This window comes from Rhincodon typus, chromosome 11 (assembly GCF_021869965.1).
Source record: "Rhincodon typus isolate 14 chromosome 11, sRhiTyp1.1, whole genome shotgun sequence".
NCBI lineage: Eukaryota > Metazoa > Chordata > Chondrichthyes > Orectolobiformes > Rhincodontidae > Rhincodon > Rhincodon typus.
The window spans coordinates 50,562,361-50,582,742 of record NC_063342.1 but is presented as its reverse complement, the minus strand read 5'-3'; the positions used below and the strand labels follow the sequence as shown (position 1 = coordinate 50,582,742).

At 38.8% G+C, this 20,382-nt stretch overlaps 1 protein-coding gene across 1 annotated transcript in view; it reads right to left on the bottom strand.

The window, feature by feature from the left end:
- Positions 1 to 12,395: 12,395 nt before the first annotated feature.
- The window catches only part of pola1 (polymerase (DNA directed), alpha 1), a 260,671-nt gene continuing 252,684 nt past the window's right edge, over positions 12,396 to 20,382 (bottom strand). The window contains exon 37 of the mRNA XM_020532950.2: positions 12,396 to 13,293. Coding sequence (XP_020388539.2) covers positions 13,139 to 13,293 — 155 coding nt within the window. The 3' untranslated portion in view covers positions 12,396 to 13,138. The remainder of the gene's footprint in view (positions 13,294 to 20,382) is intronic.

Sequence of the window (20,382 nt, the reverse complement as noted above, 5' to 3'; positions counted from 1 at the left end):
GTTTTTCATCTTTTTATCTTAACCATTAGATGAAACACAATAAAGTATATTTTAAACCTCAGGTTCGTTTTGTAGTATAGTCTATCAAAATGCCAAATCTTTGCTATGCGTGTTCCATTTAACCCAGGGCTGTTCGGACGCGCATAATTCTATACAAAACACACAGTCTTTTCGAGGGGAGGGTGGGGGTGGGGAGGTTCTGCCGCCTTTGGAGCTGTTGAAGTTGTGAAAGAAAGACGGAAGAAAGCGGCATTGGAAACTGGTAGCACGATCTCCTTTGGATCCACTAATTCCCATCTCTTTGCTCTCATCCAATTAGTGCGGTGTATTAAGCGGTTTATCATCTCATACTCAGCTGTACAAAGAAACAAGCCGAACACTTTGCAATAGACTCTGTTCTCCTTTTACACCCTCAGGTACTTACATATTCTAGTGTGCAATGAATAATAGGGGAATAATAGAGCACTAATTCCCTCATCAAAGAATGCCTTGTCTGCGCTTTGGTGAAAACACTATTCCGATAAAAGAAAGCAATAAAGCTTAGCATAACAAAACGAAACCTACTTATTAGCTTAGTAGTAAATTAATGCAAAACCACTGGTATTCAACCAGGTTTGAAAACAGCCTCCCGCAACTTTATAATGCTTTATTGCTTAAGGAATTCAGACTTGAAATTTGAATCGGAGAGATGAGTTAATCTGGTAAATTCCAATAAACGTGTTTTCAAACGGCTGCTGTGATTTAAAGCTATTTATCCCACATGAAATGGGATAAATGACACAAAGCGATGTCCTACGGCAGCTAAAACGTGGAAATACACCGCACGTTGGACATAATTCAGAAAAAGTCCAACTGATTCTGCGAGCATTTATGTATGATTTTGGGACGTAAACACGTCATTACGAACTGTTCCCTGCAATTCCTTATACATGTTGTGAATTATTTATGGTAATCTTTTCTATATAAAATAGTGCGAATAGAAAATGTTAGAGACACCGAGAAAATGTAGATTAATACACGTAAAATCACTAACCTATCTTTTCACATTGTGCTATATCTACCGGATTAGATGTTGTATTTCAGATTTTCAGCATAAACAGTTTCTTTTCATTTTTATGCATATTGGGTGCAATACCTAAACGATACACGAACAGCAAATCTAGGCGAGGGTCATGCAATCAAACGGCTTTCCAGAAGAACATATCTTGCATTGGAATGTATGAGATTGGGTTCGCCCCAGTGCTGTTTTGAGGACCTTAATTGAATTCAAATATTCCAACTGAAAGCTGCTATTCTACAATGTTTTAGTTTCCATTTGGGCGCATAGCTACACATTTCAGCTATTCGTGACTGAAAACGTAGTGAGTTGACAGACAACAGTTACATTGAGGACGTTGCATATGAAAACTGATAAACAACCACTCCACAGCTGTATATGGTGCATGACTGTGGTGCATGACTGGCAATGGGCAGAGGTGATAGTTCCTCGAGTTTCCTTCAGAAGACCCCGCAATAACAAGAAAGAAAGTACTGGGGAAACTCAGTAGATCCGGTAGCATTTGTGAAGACAGAAACTGAGTTAACTTTTGGGATCCAACGTCAGTTCTTTGAAATTAGGACGCCGTATTAGCGAGTCCTATCTAATGTTCCTCTTCTATCAATCACAAAAGCCTTCCAATTGATTTGTGAGGGACGCTTCTATGTTATGCCGTTATAATTAAAATAGGCCTTTTGACTGGTGGTCTCTGTGGTGGTCTTTTTTCTTAGTACTGTGGGATACAGTGAAGCATTGGCCTTGAATGTTCAGGACCATGTCCTCATTGCAGCACAAAGGGATGACATCAGTTGCCGAGAGTCCGTCATGAACAAGTGGCTGTGTGCATCCCGGATTATTGTCTGGCCGGTCGGCTGTCTTTGGCTTGAAGTATATCTAATTATATCTTATGGTGAGATGCTGTTTTTCAAACTCTGAGCCAGGTATCGACCTGTTTTGCACACCTGATTCCACAAATCAAAACAAAAACAGAAAATGTTGGAATACTGAACCGGTCTGACGGTATAAATTGAGAAACGCTTTAGTTCTGTGACATTGCGCCGGATTCATTAGGACCATTATGGGATAGGATCCACTAGAGTAACGACTAGTGCATGTTTTTAACAAGTGACATTGGTAGGACAGAAACATTTTTTGGTTAGAGTCATTATTTCACAAGTTGAAACATGGACTTTATAAATGTGAAATAGCATTCATCCCAGTAAGTTAAGAACGCTTCAGTTTATCTTTTTTAAAAAGTGTGTTTGGAAGCACAGCGCTGTGTTTTAAAATACGTCAATTTCAACTGGACGAAGCAATGAGACTGAGGTGAAGATATTCTTACAAAATAACTCCACAACTAACAACCAATCAACTATTCAATGTGTCAGTTCGATACTGTTGACGTTCAGACAGCGAGTTACTTTAGGATCTTAAGTAGGGACGTGGCTGAAATTGCAACACAATTTATAATAAACTGATAATGACTTTATATCATGAGTTAAGTAAAATTTAAGTAAGGGAAAGGAAAGTGAGCCCAGCCCTTTAGTTAGTTAGTTATTAATTTTCTAGCGTCGTGTAGTCAAAGTACGTTATTACTTCATCCTTACAATTGAGTTTTAGTCTTAAAACTGAAGGGATACAAAGCTTGAGACCAGATTGTCAGTGAGAAAAATTATTAAGGACCTGAATACATTTTGATGCAACTTACACAACAACGTAGGGATTTTGCCAACATAAACTTTCTCTTGCACTCTGTAAAAATGTCCTTCCCCAACCAAGCTCACCACGTTTACTGGAGAGCATGATTATTTCATTTTGGTTGGTCCATGCTTCACATTTATTTCAAAATATTTTCCAGCAAGTCTTAAAGTATGTAAAGTCTTAGTAATATGTTTCACTAGTTTAGTGGTTTAACTTTGATCAATCTTTAATAAAGTAAGCTATAATAGGAATATCTTCTAATGTCTTTTTTTTCTAAATTCAAATATTCACAAATTTTGCCATTGTTGATTGTTTCTTTTGTGGCTTAAGGGTTTTACATTGAAGTGTCATATATACGCTCTTCGGAATGTTCAAACAAGACTTCTCCATTTCAACATTTGAAACAATAGGATCCTATCTAAAATTGTTTTTTGGAGCACAAGTTTATAATCCAGGGCACTTCTATTTAGATACTAACAGGGAATAATGGCCCTTTCATCACAGTTACCAAGTGACCACTCTTGTTCGGAAAAGAATAACAATACTGTTAGTAGTTTAAATTTTTAAGGCGTTCTCACTCTGTAACCATTTTAGATAGAAAAAAGATCAGCTTGGTCATTATACAAGGAAGTCAAAAGTCACATGACACCAGGTTGTAGTCCAATAAATTTATTTGAAATCATAAGCTTTTGGAGCGCAGCACTTTCATCTGGTGCAATAAGAGGAGAGTATACACAGACATAGAGTTTATAGGCAGAGAGACGAAGGGCAGAGAGTTTCTAGTGTCGTGTGATTTTTGGCTTTGTCCACCCCAGTCCAACACCAGCACCTCCACATTATATAAGAAATCCACTGGAGATCTTGTGGCATAGTGGGTAATGTCCCAGCTTCTGAGTCAGAAGCTTTGGAGTGAAGAAAAATTCCATGACTCAATGGCAAGGAAGTTGTATTCATAATACAACCAAGCAACTTGATTAGCTATTGATAAAAACTTCCAGTGTCTGCCATAGACAGATCAGAACAGTGGAAGATGTTTGTTGTCAGCTACATAATGGAAAGAAATCAGAGATTCTACCATCACAAACCATATCTCCAGGCCACAACATTAATGTAAAAGTGCATGATCCTAAGTAACTCAGACTTTTTGGCGGCCTGTTGCACCACATTGGTAACAGCTTAACATTTGACTCCCATCCTAGCTATGTTCGATTTGGTGTTTAACTTCTCAGAGACTGTGGTACTGTGGGTTGGGAATACTTGGAAACAAAGAACTCAAGAAGATGAAAGATGTGAGAAACCATGGAATTTCAGTCATTCCTGGAGCTTCACTGAAATAAACTTATGAGCAAGGACAAGTTCAAAACAGCTTGCTTCTAGTTATTTGCTATCGTGCTTAGGAGGTTTACTGCAATCAACCTAAAGGATGTTTATCTTTACATGGACATCTTCTATTGTATTGCAAGCTCTTGAGATTTTGCATTTATATGAAGTATTATCATTGCAACATCATCCATTTCAGTCATAATTCTCCTCCCAAAATATTTTATGTTACTGCATCTTATCTACACTTGAAGTTTTACTACATTTATAATTAGACAGCACTTGGCACATCAGAAGTCCTTGTAAGAATCCCTGGTTCAGGCAATACAAGCTTTGATGTTCACAGTGGATCCCAAACCCTTGGCATGTTAATTGAACACCAGGCACTGTATTGGCCTGAAAACAAACATTACGACTCAATTCCCTTTGATTCCTGAAGTATTCTACAAAATAAAAATGGAAACATCAATAATAATTTGGTAAGTCAACATTGACGAAAGAAGTTATGATTCAGAGCCATTTTGAGTCATATTCTGGTACAGTGATTGGGTCAGAGTTTCAGGGAATGCTAGCAGTTGTTGACTATTAAAAAGGAATAATTCCTTGTCAAAGGATTTATGTTTGGTGTCTTTCAGAAAACCCTCCATTAACAAATCTTAGAATGCAAATGGAAGAAATTATGTATGTTTTATAAAAACTTGGTTCTAATATCATGTAAGACTGCTCATGCTTGAGATGACCACCATTATTCATTAATTGACATAGCCTTGAAACTGAATTGGGGCAAAAATAGAGGGGAAATTTTGCTTTTGAAGTGGAGAAACTCACAACAACATTCTTTTCTAGTTTATAAATCATTCTCTCGGTTCACCCTTCCTTTTCTTGGCGATCTCCCCATGCCTCATATCACTGTGCTGAACCTATGTCTAAGTTCTTAATCCAAGGCTTTTGATTTTTTTCAAATTACCCACACTTCATGACAATAACATAACAGTGTAAAGTGCTAAACTCTTTTATGTATGTCAAGAGTGCTGCTATATAAGTGCAAAATATTGTTGCTCCAGATAGAACAAGATTTAGCAAATCTCAGATGGTTGTCTGTCGTTGGAATGCCATCTTTCAGTATGCAAAGAGCATGCATGTGCAAAAACACTTATGCTGATGCCAAGTGGTGGACTCAGTTGCCTTTCAACCACAAGGATGGTTCAAATAGTCTTTCCTTGGGTACTCAATGACATGGCAGCTGCTGAGTGCCAGGCAGGGGGTAAGTTCTCGGTGCTGACAGCATTACCTGTCTAAGTTCAAATTCAGCTGCTATCTCACTCTCCCTGTCCCCAGCACGAGGAGCTGCCCAGCTGTGCTGCTCAAAAGCCAGATCTACTTTACCAGCCCTTGCACTGCTTGTGGCCTTTGCTCCCACTCCCAGCCTATGTCCCCAATTCAAAATTCTCAGTCCCAGGCGAAATCTGATTTGTGAAAATTTGGCCTTAGCAGGACCTTCTGCAAATGCAGACAGTGACATTATTACACACAAACATAGTGGTGTCGTGCACAAAATCACCTTGGCTTTGTTATCCATTGCCAATAACTGACATCATTGAATCTGTTTGTGTATGTTCAGGTGGGGTCATTTTCATGTCCAACTTTGTGTTCAGATCAATTACTCCAATCTCAGAAATTGTCCTTTGAGACTGTGTAGATTGCTAGATCATAGATCAGAATCCCTAAGTGTAGAAGCAGACCATTCAGCCCATCATGTTCACACTGACCTTCCGCAGAGCATCCCACACAGAGCCACACCCCTACCCTATCCCTGTAACACTGCATTTACCCTGATGAAGGGTCTAGGCCCGAAACGTCAGCCTTCCTGCTCCTATGATGCTGCTTGGCCTGCTGTGTTCATCCAGATCTACACCTTGTTAACTAACTAAATTAAGTCTTTTACTGCTTGCTTGGGCAAATCAAGCCTCATGATAAGATTTTGAGAAAGAGCTAAAGATGTGGTTTAGCAGGAAATCTTCCACCTAACAGGCAATATTTATCAATGCAAATGATTGGACAAAGAATCAAACCTCTTATAAGAAATAATATAACTCTTCCATGTAAAGCTTGAATGAATGAATGTCCTAAACTAGCTAAGAAATGAAATGATTCATGATTTAGAGAGAAAAATGTATTAGTTCTAATTGTGGGATTTTTGCGAGACAAATTTAGGACTGATTAAAGCAATTGTTCCTTGAAATTATAGCACTTACAACTAGGTACTGAAAAGTAATCTCCGAACAAGATTACCACATCCTGTACCAATCTGCAATAAACCTCTAATTAGGCTACTAATGGAAGTTTGTTGCTTCCAATTTATTTCAAAGTCTACAGTAAGATCAATGTTTAGTCAACATGACGAGCTGTTCTATGTATAGCTCTTTTAGATCTCAAACTTTCAATGCTGTTCCAGAATATCTTCTGCAGTCATGACAATTTAAAAAAAAATGACAATGTCCAACCTTTGAGATTTTAATTCATTATACTGTAAACAAAATATTAAAACCACATTAGCCTATTGATTAATAAGATGCTCAGCAGTCAATAATTCATTATGACGAAGGGACTCAAAGGCAGTACTACTGTCTCTGCTTAAAATTGTTTATGATTTTTCTTCAACTACTTAATAAAACACAAGTTTGCAGTTAACATTGTTTAATTACAGACTATTAGTGAAGTCTTTTACTGCAATATCACTGATTTCAACTTCTGACTCTCAAGCGTATGTTCATTGTGTGTTAATTCTACCACTATGCAAATTTCAAATATATTTGGATTGATTTTCCAAATGTGGGCGAGGCTCCCTGCTGGTAACATGCATTTGTGAAATTGGTACCTTTGTATGTAATACCATGAGTCACTTAAATCTGCACAGAAAACTAATACAATTACTGTGACTACTACTACTTGAATATTTGATGTTTTTTTTAAGGCAACCCCTAGCATCTCATTGTGGCTAGTAGCTTGTCTATATGGCACATAATGTAAGGACACAAAACCCAATAACTATGTTCATAGGAGTGATCACCACACAGCCCTTGTGGAACCAAAGTCGTATCTTCACATGCACAACACCCTGCCTCATGTTGTGTGCTGAAATTAAATAGGATAGATTTAGAACAGATATAGCATCTCAAATCTGGAAATCCATGAGATATGATGCAGCAGAATTGGACTGCATGACAATCTGCAACCTCATGCCTTAGCATATTCCTCGCTCATTATCCCGATTATTACAAAGTCAGGAAACCAATCCTGACTAAGCGAGATGCACAGAAGAGCATGCTCGAAGCACCATGTATACCTGAAAAGAGATCTGGTGAGGTTACAATACAGGACTACACACATTAAAAAGGAGAGGCAGCATGTGATAAAGTGTTAAGTGGTCTCACAACCATTTGATCAGATCAAAGTTCTGGAGTGCTAAATTATCCAGTTTTTAATGGCAATGGACAATTAAACAACAAATAGGAAAAGTAGGCTCCAATAACATTTCTCTCCTCAATGACGGCTGAGACCAACAAGTACAAAACATTGAAGTGTTTGCAACCATCTTCAGCCAGAAGTGCTAACTGGATGGTTGATTGCTCCCTCTTCCCAACATAGAGGTGCTCAACCAGATATCAATAAAGGGCTGAGTGCACTCAATAACAGCAAAGGCTATAGGTCCTGACAATATCTGGTAGCAGTCCTGAAAACTGTACTCCAGAACCAGCCACTCCCCTAGCCAAACTATTCCAGTACACCTATAGTACTGGACTATATTTGACAAAGTGGAAAATTGCCCAGGTATATCCTGCCCCAGCAAGTAAGACAATTCCATTGCACCACGTCACTCAATTATTTGAGAGATGAAAGGTGCTATTAACACAGATAATGTGACATGTTCTCATCAATAACCTCTACAGTTTGAATATCTCCAGTGCAACCCAGCTGCAGGCCTACAAAAAGCTGAATTCAGGGGTAAGGTGTTTGAATAGAATTTGACTGCAACTGGTATCTAGTAACACTGGTAAACAGAGAGTCAATACCAATCAGTAGGAAGACTTTCTTCACTTCACCTCCAGCACAAAAAGAAGATGGCTATGATTGTTGAGAGCCAATCAACTCAACGTATCACTGCAGAAATTCCTCAGGGTAGTACTGTGTGTTCAATCATCTCCATCAATGACCTGCCCTCAAAATCAGAAGTAGGCATATTTGCCAATGCTATTCATTCTATTTGCAACTCTTCAGTTATCTACTGATAACTGTCAAACAACATTCATGTCACACAAGTGCCATGCAATGGTCACATCCAAAAAGAAAGAGTCTAACTCCCACTTCTTAACATTCAATGGCCATTACTACCATCAAATTCCTCCCGCTATCAACAGCTAGAGTTCACCATTGATCAGAACATTAACTGAAGAAGCCCAAGGAATACTGTGGCTACAAAACATCAAAAGCTGGGAATTCTACAACAAACATCTCAACTCCTAACTCCTCAAAGATTTTTCACCATCTCAAAAGAAAGTCAGGAGTGTGATGGAATAAGAGTCTAATGATGATCATGACTCCATTGTTGATTGTTGGAAAAACCCATCTGGTTCACAAATGATCTATTGGGAAGGAAACTGCCATCCTTACCTGGTCTGGCCTACATGTGACTCCAGACCCACAGCAATGTGGTTGACTCTTAACTGCCCTCTGGGCAATTAGGGATGGGCAATAAATGCGACCTAGCCAATGACGCCCTCATCCTGTGAATGAATAAATTAAAAACTGCCCAGTTACCTGGAAGAATGCAGCTCCAATGCCACTCAAGTTCAATACTTCTGATTGACACACCATTCATTGCCAGTTCAAACAACATCTGAAATGCTAGACACCATTCAGGACAAAACAAGCCACTTGACTGGCAACACATCCTCAAACATTCACTGCCTTTTCTACCAACCCACAGTAACAGCAGTGTGTGTGTATCATCTAGAAATGCACTGCAGAAATTCACCTTCAGATCCTTCAAACTCATACACTCTACCAGCTTGTAGGCCAAAGGCAGCAGATTTGTGGGAACATCAACAGTTGCAAGTTCCTCTCTAAGCCACTCACCATTCTAATTCATTGATTGATTTGATTGATTGTCACGTGTACCTAAGTACAGTGAAAAGCTTTGTTTGTGAGCAGAACAGACAGATCATAGTAAGCAAGGACATACAGATCATAGGGTATAAAACAAAACTGGGACAGAATAGGGCATATGGGTTACACCACACAGGACACGTGCTAGGTGAGGTCAACATTAACAAGGTCAGCATTATTTGAAGTTAGAGAGTTCGTTCATCAGTCTAATAACAGCAGGGAAGAAGCTGTTCATGAGCCTGCTGATGAGTGTGTTCAAGCTTCTGCCTGACAGAAGAGATTGTAGGAGAGCATTGCCGTGGTAGGATGGGTCTTCGATAATGTTGATAGCCTTTCATAGAACATTACAGCGCAGTACAGGCCCTTCGACCCTCGATGTTGCGCCGACCTGTGAAACCAATCTGAAGCCCATCTAACCTAAACTATTCCATTATCATCCATATGTTTATCCAATGACCATTTAAATGCCCTTAAAGTTGGCGAGTCTACTACTTTTGCAGGCAGGGCATTCCACGCCCTTACTACTGAACCTACCTCTGACGTCTGTCCTATATCTATCACCCCTCAATTTAAAGCTATGTCGCCTCATGCTAGCCATCACATCCGAGGAAAAAGGCTCCCACTGTCCACCATATCTAATCCTCTGATCATCTTGTATGTCTCTAATAAGTCACCTCTTAACCTTCTTCTCTCTAACGAAAACAGCCTCAAGTCCCTCAGCCTTTCCTCATAAGACCTTCCCTCCATACCAGGCAACATCCTGGTAAATCTCTCTGCACCCTTTCCAATGCTTCCACATCCTTCCTATAATGCGGTGACCAGAACTGTATGCAATACTCCAAGTGCGGCCGCACCAGAGTTTTGTACAGCTGCAACATGACCTCATGGCTCCGAAACTCAATCCCTCGACCAATAAAACCTAACATACTGTACGCCTTCTTAACAACGCTATCAACCTGGGTGGCAACTTTCAGTGATCTACGCACATGGACACCGAGATCTTTCTGCTCATCCACACTACCAAGAATCTTACCATTAGCCCAGTACTCTGTATTCCTGTTACTCCTTCCAAAGTTAATCACCTCACACTTTTCCACATTAAACTCCATTTGCCACCTCTCAGCCCAGCTCTGCAGCTTATCTATGTCCCTCTGTAACCTGCAACATCCTTTCGCACTATCCAAAACTCCACCGACTTTGGTGTCATCCGCAAATTTACTAACCCATCCTTCGACGCCCTCATCCAGGTCATTTATAAAAATGACAAACAGCAGTGGCCCCAAAACAGATCCTTGAGGTACACCATTAGTAACTGAACTCCAGGATGAACATTTCCCATCAACCACCACCCTCTGTCTTCTTACAGCTAGCCAATTTCTGAGCCAAACCGCTAAATCACCTGCGGCAATGAGATGTGTAAATGGAGTCTGTGGATAGGAGGTCTGGGCCCTTCTGTAGTTTCTTACGGTCCTGGGCAGAGCAGTTGCTGTACCAGGCTGTAATGCACCCAGGCAGTATGCATTCTGTGGTGCAGCTGTAAAATTTGTTGAGGGTCCTCATGGACATGCCAAATTTCCTGAACCACCTGATGAATAAGAGGTGTTGTTGTACCTTCTTGACTGCTGCATTTATGTGGGAAGTCCAGGACAGGTTGTCTGTTATCGTCACTCCTAGGAACTTGATGCGCTCCATCCTCTCAACATCTGCTCTGTTGCTCTGGATTTGTGGGGGTGTTTTCCCTCCTTTCTTCATGAAGTCAACAATCAATTCCTTATTGATATGGAGATACATCATTTCTCCTTTAATGTTGCCCTGTCAAAATCCTGGAATTCCCTTACTAACAACACTGTCGATGTACTTGCACTAAATGGACTGCAGTGGTTCAAGAAGACAACTCATCACTACATTTTCAAGGGCAATTAGGGATGGGCAATACCTGCTGGCCAAGCCAGCACAGCCCACTAAGAAACATAGAAAATAAGAGCAGTAAGACATTCAGCCAATCAAATCCATTCCACCATTCTACATGATTACTGCAGATCCTCTACCTCAGTGTCATACTTCCATTCTTGGTACCTTTAGCCACTAGAAATCTATTTCTTTCTTAAGCATTGTCGATGACTTGGCCAGCACATACTTCTGTGGTAGAGAACTCGACAGGTTCACCATCCTGTCAATGAAGAAGTTTGCCTTCATCGGAGAGCAAAATGGACGACCCTATATCCTGAGCTGTGACCCCTTGTTCTGTACCCAACGTTCAAGGGAAACATAATCCCACATCGAGTCTGTCAAACCTGGTCAGAACTTTATACGTTTCAATGAGATTACCTCTCATTTTTCTAAACTCTAGTGAATACAGGGCTGGTCAATTCCATCTTTTCTCATTCGACAAGTCCGCCATCCCTGGAATCAGTTTGATGAACCTGTCCTGCACCTCCTGTCTGCCATCCCATAAATGAGAAATAAATTCACCATCTACAGGAAACACTTTAGCAACCTCCAAAGGATTCTTTGCCTGTACCTTTCGGCTCTGGACCATGAGCAGCTAGAAGGACAAAGGATAGCATCAGACATATAGAAACACTATTACTTCAAGGACACACCATCCTGACTTGAAAATATATTATTATCCCTTCAAAATTGCTGGCTCCATATCCCTGAATTCCCAACAGTGTGACAATAGAATAGGAACATTTTCATGACAGAAATGCAATGGTTCAGGAAGGGTCCTTACCACACTTATAGAGCTATTAACGAATGGGGCAAGTAATGTGGAGCTTGCTAGTGATGCTGACATCACACAAATTAATATTTAAAAAGGTAATTTAGAACAAATCTGGTTTGCTGTTTTCTACCCCCAGGAGTTTAGTTAAATCCCAGTCTACTTCTTCCTCTCATACCTTTTCAATACATTTTTTTCTCTCCTCCTCTCACCACCACCTACCTAATTCTCTTTTGAAGAGCGAATGGACTCTGCATTTTTAGATGACTTGCAGATTCTGACCACACTCACCGCAAGTAAAGCCTTTTCGCTTGTAGCAGTAATTATCAAATATCAGAAAACCATACAAAAATGTTAGCTGTTTATAATACTTCAGATTAGATTTACAAACAGAATTAATTAAAGATGATCATGTATTCAAACATTCTCAATGTGACAAACCATTTCAGAAACAATGTATAGTAAACTTTATTCGAAAAATGCCAGAATTGTACACTTTAAAAAAAAAACTTTCTTATATAAAATACGATGGCTATAATCTTTTTTTAAAAAAGACACAATGGATATTTAGGAATCTTGGACAGCACTGAAGTTTGAAGTGACTTGGCCAGACATGACTGTACTAGCTTCATTCATTGCCAGCTGCCTATTTAAAAACTGGTTGTGTTTGTCTGTTAGTTCTCCAATCCAATGTACTTCAGTCACTTCAATAGATTGTTCAGATTTTGGTAAATGAGACCCATTGTTCCACGCTCCAGTAAGTGTACTCCACAGTGATCCCAACCATTCTCATTTCTTAGACCACTGACTCCACAGATCACTCTTTTAAAAAAGACTACCATCAATCTGAACACTTCTTCCCCCAGCCTGTTTATAATAAACTGCTTTCATCCTATTAGAAGTTTAATTGATGTTTTGATAGAAAAGTAGATGACAACAAAAACATTAACAAGTCTATGTACTAACATTGTTCAGCCCTCTTCTAATACGTTTGTTCTTCAAACTTCCTCCTCCACATTACCTGGGTCAAATTCCAGGGCTATTCACATTTTTGTGTATCGAATATAAAGAGTGCTCTTGCTACAAGCAAGTGCAGAAATCCCAAAAAACATTTACATTAACCATTTTGTTAATCTTCTGCCACACCAACATAGCTGATCTAGCTTCAAAAAAGTGTAGTGACAGTGTCTTCTTCATTTACTGATTGTACTGAAAGCTTGGAAAAGTTTGCTCAGGTTCACTTCGGAGTAGCTGCTGGAAGCCAGTGCATCATCAACAACTCCCCTTAGGCTCTTAAACACCAAACAGTACTCCTGATCTTTATTTCCAAAGTGATTCTTCACAAAATCTGGAAAAAGAAGAGAGGAATAAATTTTACTTGAGTAGCTCTCAATGTTTTATTTTGGATTTCAAGTACAAAAAAAACCCTTAAAAAATAATAAAATATTTATTATAATATTATTTTGTCTATCAATATAAAAGAAACACCATCCAAGAAATGAAATAAGAGGTCTGACATTATGGCAGACCCAATTTAAACTCTGTTCAAGTGAATTGATTTTGAGGAAGTTAAAGTTGATTCATTTATAGATAGGCTATGCACTTGCATAAGGTGTAGATCAGATGCTTATGCAGTACTGCATATATTTCACCTAACTGACACAAGGATACTTTTTGCATCACCAGAATACAGAACTGGCCAAGACATTTCCACTATCAAGATTTTTAGTACAGCAAATATTTAAGCTGAACATTGTGAAAGCTCCTTTGTTTTGGAAACGGGGAAACTTTTAAGTTTATTTTGTTATGAATGGAATTAAGAAAACTAATGAGGGTTCTTCAAATGCCAAGACACTAAAGTTAATAAGTATAGGTCATGTGGGAAGACAGAAAATTTTTATTCAACCAAAATGGTAAGAGTTACATAATACATGCCCAGGAAAGGAGAAAAAAAGAGTAGATCATAAAAATGAATTTCACAGACAATTATGTAACTTCACAGCAGGAATGAAAGCCTCATTGACTGATATGTTTGAATATTTGGCTAAAATGAACTTTATTTATGTAAAAAGTGCAACAGACTGGTTTAAATCCAGTGTCCTTTCCTTGTTCCCATTTAAATTGAACTGAAATGGTTAAAATTATTTCAGATATATTTGTGAATTTATACCTGCAAAGATTAGCCCACTTGGCATTTAAAATGGTTGCATTTTTTGTTAGAATATGAAATGTGTAAATTTAAATGTTAAACATGCGCACTGTAGAATTCCAATTACAGTACACCCACAATCTAAAGCAGAAAAAAGTGACAGGCCTATATATTCAACATTTGCACTTGTAACACCACACACAAAAAAATTGTTCTAAACTCCTCTAAACTGCAAAAGTACAATTCCAACTCTGCAAAACATGATATATTACAGGCTTGTACCTACTACAGCACTGAAAGAACATTCTGTGCCCTCAATTTATGTACATACTTGGCTCTATTGCAGTACAGACTGTTAGATTTGTAGCTTAATAAAAAATGATTTAATACGGTTTCTTCTTCAACATAGAAAATGTTACAATGGACTCATCAAATCTCAGTCGAGAATAAAGTTCATTTAGAGCTGTAGACAGAGCAGAAATCATTTGAGAAGATACAAAATGAAACCAGGTGGAATGAGCTCCCTGATGTGTTAACCTGCCCTTTTGATGGGATATTGACTTCTCCCACCAGGCTAGTTGGGTGAGGGAGTATTTAGATGCCATCAGAGAACAGTATTACTGATGACTGCTGTATTTGCTGCATTTCCTTGAGGGAATATTTTAATCCAGTAGACAATACATTATACAACCATTAGTAGTGGAGCATTGGAAAGATCTGGGAGACTTATGAATATGTGCTAGATCTCATACCAGAAGTGGCTTATGACTGCCCCTGACTGGAGAAATATTAATGTAGGTTGAGCAGTGTTGGTGGTGGGAGTGGGTGGAGTTAGAAGGGGAGAGAAATTGGATTTAAAAGAATTCAAAGTGCCAACATCTGAACGTACTTAACGCTACACATCCTAAATTGTTGAAAATCAACAGAAAGTATGAATTGTATAGTTACTGAAAGACATTTAGACATCTCACTACACCTACACCCATTAACAACAAATTTAAAAATAAAACGTTAAAATATTCACCAATATTCCAAGTCCTGTCTGTCATACGGTATTGGGAATTGACGTGTAATCTAGTTGACTTACCTAAGAGTGTTCAAGTTACTGAAGAAAGCTGACACATGCTGTAACCCCGATGTCACACACGACTAAGAGATCAAGGCATTAAAAATTAAAAACTGCGGGCAAACAAAATCCAACGAGTTTTAGATACTGTACCAAAGATTTAATTTGATGTATTATCATTGGCATGCGACAGTTCTTGCTATCCAGAACGTAGTAGGACGTCTTTCCTGGATATCTGAAGTACCATGTGTAGCATTCCTCATTTCCATGAATTGAGAATCAGTCTAAAAGGTGTTTTAGCAGTCCTTTTTTTTCAAAGTTTTAAAAATAGGCTAGATAGGCTGGCACATTTTTCACTGGTGTGAAGGAGGTTGAGGGGTGACTTTATAGAGGCTTATAAAATCATGAGGGGTGACCTTACAGAGGCTCATAAAATCATGAGGGGCACAGATAAGGTGAATAGCAAGGGTCCCCCACACCCCCACACACAACTGGGGGACATATTTTTAAGACGAGAGGACAAAGTTTTAAAAAGGACATGAGGAGCAACTTTTTTTCACACAGAGTGGTCCATGTGTGGAATGAACTGCCAGAGGAAGTGGTGGATGTAGGTAAAGTTATAACATTTGGATAAGTACATGAATAAGAAAGGTTTGGAGGGATGTGGGCCAAATGCAGGCAAGTGGGACTAGTTTAGCTTGGGTGCATGGTTGGCGTGGACTACCTAAACCAAAGGGTCTGTTTCCATGTTGTATGACTCTATATCTATTTTAAAATATATCCTAGACAATTATATTGGCAGTTTTATATCTTTATTTTGGCTAGAAGTATAAGCGTTAGTGGTGATAAAGAAAGAAGGAAGACTAAACTAAATGTAAACACAAAGAGGAAACATCAATTTAGTTGGTTCCAACAGAATTGTCAGACTACTAAATCATACATATCAAACCACACAGCAATAAAGGATTTGGTTGCTAAGAACACCAATATGTTTTGCTGTGACCATTAATGAATGCATCAGTTTCTGTTCAATATGAGGTAATCAGGACATGATGGTAGAATTAGGTAATAAATGGAACTTTTATTCTTATTAAGTCCTAAACCACGAGCAGTCTTAGCATATTAAATTCCAAGCAAACTAAATTGCTAAGAAAATGGAATCTTGGTTAAAGTTAGTTTACTTTTGAATTAAGCCACCTCCTTTCTGTTGAAGCAAATCTCCAAATGTGATTATGAAGTCAGCTTGAGTAGTCAATCATTAACAGTGCTTGGAACTACAGGCGTGTCTGGTTAAGGGTTTAAATGATAATGAAGTCTATAATCAATGGTCAACTGGTTTTGAGCTTTCACTGTCAGATACGTCGTGTTGCAGGTACCTCCAATCCAGTGACACTGTTTACATCCTTGTTCAACTCTTCAGAACAGAGAATATGTTGCCTTGTATGATACTAAACTACAAATAATACTAGCTTCAGTCTGCACTGAGTTCAGCACCAAAGTCTCACACCTTAGTGTTCAGAAGCTAAAGAAAGGGAAAGAAAAACAACTGTTTTTACGCTCACATTGCCTTTAGACAGGCGGGGCCAAAAATCTAAACGATTGAACCAATGTTGCGTTATAACAACTTCGATTTCTATGCTGTCACCCGTCTCTATAACTGTTTCAGATCATAAGACCAAAGGCCATAAGAAATAGGAGCAGAAGTAGGCTGTTCGGCCCCTGGAGTCTGCTCCATCATTCGAGGGGATAGTGGCTGATCCAAACTCGCCACATCTACTTTCCTGCCCTTTCCCCTTAATACCGGATTCCCCTACTGATCAAAAATATCTATCTAAGCCTCAAATACACACAATGACTCTGTCCTACAGCTCTCTGTAGCAAGGAATTCCAAAACACTCAACCCTCAGAGAAGAAATTCCTCCTCGTCAGTCTTAAATGGCTGACCCTTAATTCTGACATTATGCCCTCTGGTGCTAGACTCTCCCAAGAGGGGAAACATCCTTTCAGAATTTATCTTGTCAAGCCCCTTAAGAACCTCATATGTTTCAATGAGATCACTTCTCATTCATCTAATTCTAATGAGTACCTCCCCAATCTTTTAACCTTTCCTCATAAGACAATCTCGCCATACTGGGGATCATCTGCCACAGAAACATTGAATCAGACTTTTGTTACCTTCAAATTTGATTATTCCTATGCTCTTTGGCTGAAACCCCCATCATTTGTCAATGTGAGTTGTCGTTAACTCTATTGTTCGTATTCCAATTTGTACCAGCTCCAGTTCATGCAATGCCTTGTGGGAAATTACTTATATTGGCTTTCAGCCTGCCAATTGCGGAAAAAGTGTACTACATTCACTTCTGAATAAGGATTTTTAATATAGAAATAGAGGCAGATGGGTTTTGATTTCAATTCTGTGAAGTTAACTTCTTTTCTAAAAACAGGTCTGAGAGTCATTTGAATAGATGACCTAAATACATTATTTCGTGCGTGTTACATAGTAAGCGCCAAGCCAAATACCTGTGGCATTAATTGATGAAGTGTTTACATTCCTGAGTTCATGACACAAAAAGAAAACAATTATGAGGTATGAGTAGTCAAGTTCAGTTCAGAAGAATCAGATTTCAGATTCAAACCAGCAGAAGAATCAGATTTTCACTTCATGAGAATAGTTTCACACTAGCAGAATAAGAAATATGTCTCAAAACCGTTTCTGTGGTTCAAGTAGAAAAACCGAGAAAGAAAGTTCAGAGAGAAATTAAAGAATTAAGATAGAAGTGACATTTATCTGGGATTGAGTATCTAAAATCTAAAAAGGATACTGCAGGGGAAAAAAATTGAATCTTTGCTGGTGCGGTTTATGTTAAGGTCTTTGCAAAGTGCATTTTACATTTTTTTTCTCATACATGTAATAAACTTAGGTTCTGTGTTCAAGGAATCTTGGCATCTTCATGTGAACATGCTCAGAGACAAACAATCATGGTAAACAATTGCAAATTAAGCCAAGTTTCATTCTGGTATCTGAATTGTCCAATATTACCAACAGCACAAAGCTTCAACATAAAACTCTCACCGTTCATCTTCATGGCTTCATTCTCCCCAGCTCTGTATCCTCCTTCAGCCTGTAATACTTTAAGATCTCTGTGCTTCTCAATTCTGGTATGTTTTGTCAGTGTAATTCCAACTGCCCAAGCCCTAAGCTCTGAAATTCTCTCTATACCTGTGCCCTGCTTTCTTTCATTCATTAAAATTACCTCTTTGCCCAAGGTTTCCATCACTTACTTTAATATTGACTCTTATAGCCCAACATGAGATTTTGTTTGATAATGCTCCTGAGGGATGTTTTAACTGCATTAAAAATGCTATTAAATGCAGGCATTTCTTTTGCCTGAAGAGGTGTCTTTATTGATGGTTTTTGGAGCATTGCATATTTTGTCATAATAATGCCAAGGAACAATTTGAAAATATTTGAAGTAGAGTTACAGTTTCAGCGAGAAAGCAGGGTAATGTCATTTGATTTGGATTACTCGGGTGAAAAGTCGGAAGTCAAGATTCCTTTTTCTCTCTGATGTCCTGAGCACAAACCTATTCCTGATCCAACATTAACAATAAAAAATTACCTCGTCATCATCACACTGTTATCTGTAGGACCTTGCTGTACACAAAGTGGCTGTCATATTTTCTTACGTTACAAGAGTGAGTGACGACACATCAAAGAAACTGCTTCATTGGCTGTACAGCACCTTGGGACATCCTGACATCATGAAACATATATAAATGGAAGGCAATTCTGAAGATTAATTTCTGCAAAAATAGTTTGTCAATCATTCTCCAAAATCCTTACATGACCAGTGTAGGGTTATGTTGGAATAGTTATATTCAAACAGAAGTGAAATGTTCCTGAAATTGCTTTGGAATTAAAGGGCCATTCATCAAGACAAAATCTAGTCTGATTTTTTTTGGGATTCATTTCATAGGATATCAAGATGTTGCAATGCAAATGCAAGGCAGTTCTATTTCAATTGCTTTTATAATTAGCATGTTTATGATCTTCTTCACAGTCAAGTGAGTAGGAATTTCAGATACGATCAACCTTTTTTTAAAGCCCTGAAAATCAGTTTAATATTTATCTTTAGGTCGCCACTGCAAAGTACCTCATCCACATTAAGGTCTGCAATTGCACTTGGAGTCTCAAGCTATCACCCATTAGGGGTTTTATTTCAGTTTGACAAATGTGGATTGGCTGTTGACTCTGTTTAGCAATTTGGTAGAACAAGAACTCCTTGGCTGTTTAACGGACTGGACAGATAGGTGACTGATGTACATCAATGCAGAGAAATGCAAGGTAGTATTCTTTTGGGAACAGCAATGAAATAAGAACATAAGAACATAAGAACTAGGAGCAGGAGTAGGCCATCGGGCCCCTCGAGACTGCCCCGCCATTTAATAAGATTATGGCTGATCTTTTTGAGACTCAGCTCCACTTACCCGCCCACTCACGATAACCCTTAATTCCTTTACTGTTCAAAAATTTATCTAGCCTTGTCTTAAAAACATTCAGCGAGGTAGCTTCAACCGCTTCATTGGGCAGGGAATTCCATAGATTCACAACACTTTGGGTGAAGAAGTTCTTCCTGACCTCAGTCCTACATCTGTTTCCCTTTATTTTGAGGCGATGCCCTCTAGTCCTCGTTTCACCTGCTCGCAGAAACAACTCCCTGCCTCCACCTTATCTATTCCCTTCATAATCTTATGTTTCTATAAGATCTCCCCTCATTTTTCTGAATTCCAATGAGTATAATCCCAGTCTACTCAGTCTCTCCTCATAATCCAACCCTCTCAACTCTGGAATCAACCGAGTGAATCTCCTTTGCACCCCCTCCAGTGCTCGTATATTTCTTCTCAAGTAAGGAGACCAAAACTACACACAGTACTCCAGGTGTGGTCTCACCAGGACCCTATACAGCTGCAGCATAGCATCCCTGTTTTTAAACTCCATCCCTCTAGCAATGGCAGACAAAATTCCATTTGCCTTTTTAATTACCTGCTGCACCTGCAATCCTACTTTTAGTGATTCATGCACAAGGACACCCAAGTCCCTCTGCATGGCAGCGTGCTGCAAATTTTTTATCATTTAAAACATTGTCCATTTTGCTGTTATTCCTACCAAAATGGATGACCTCACACTTATCAACATTGTACTCCATCTGCCAGACCTTTGC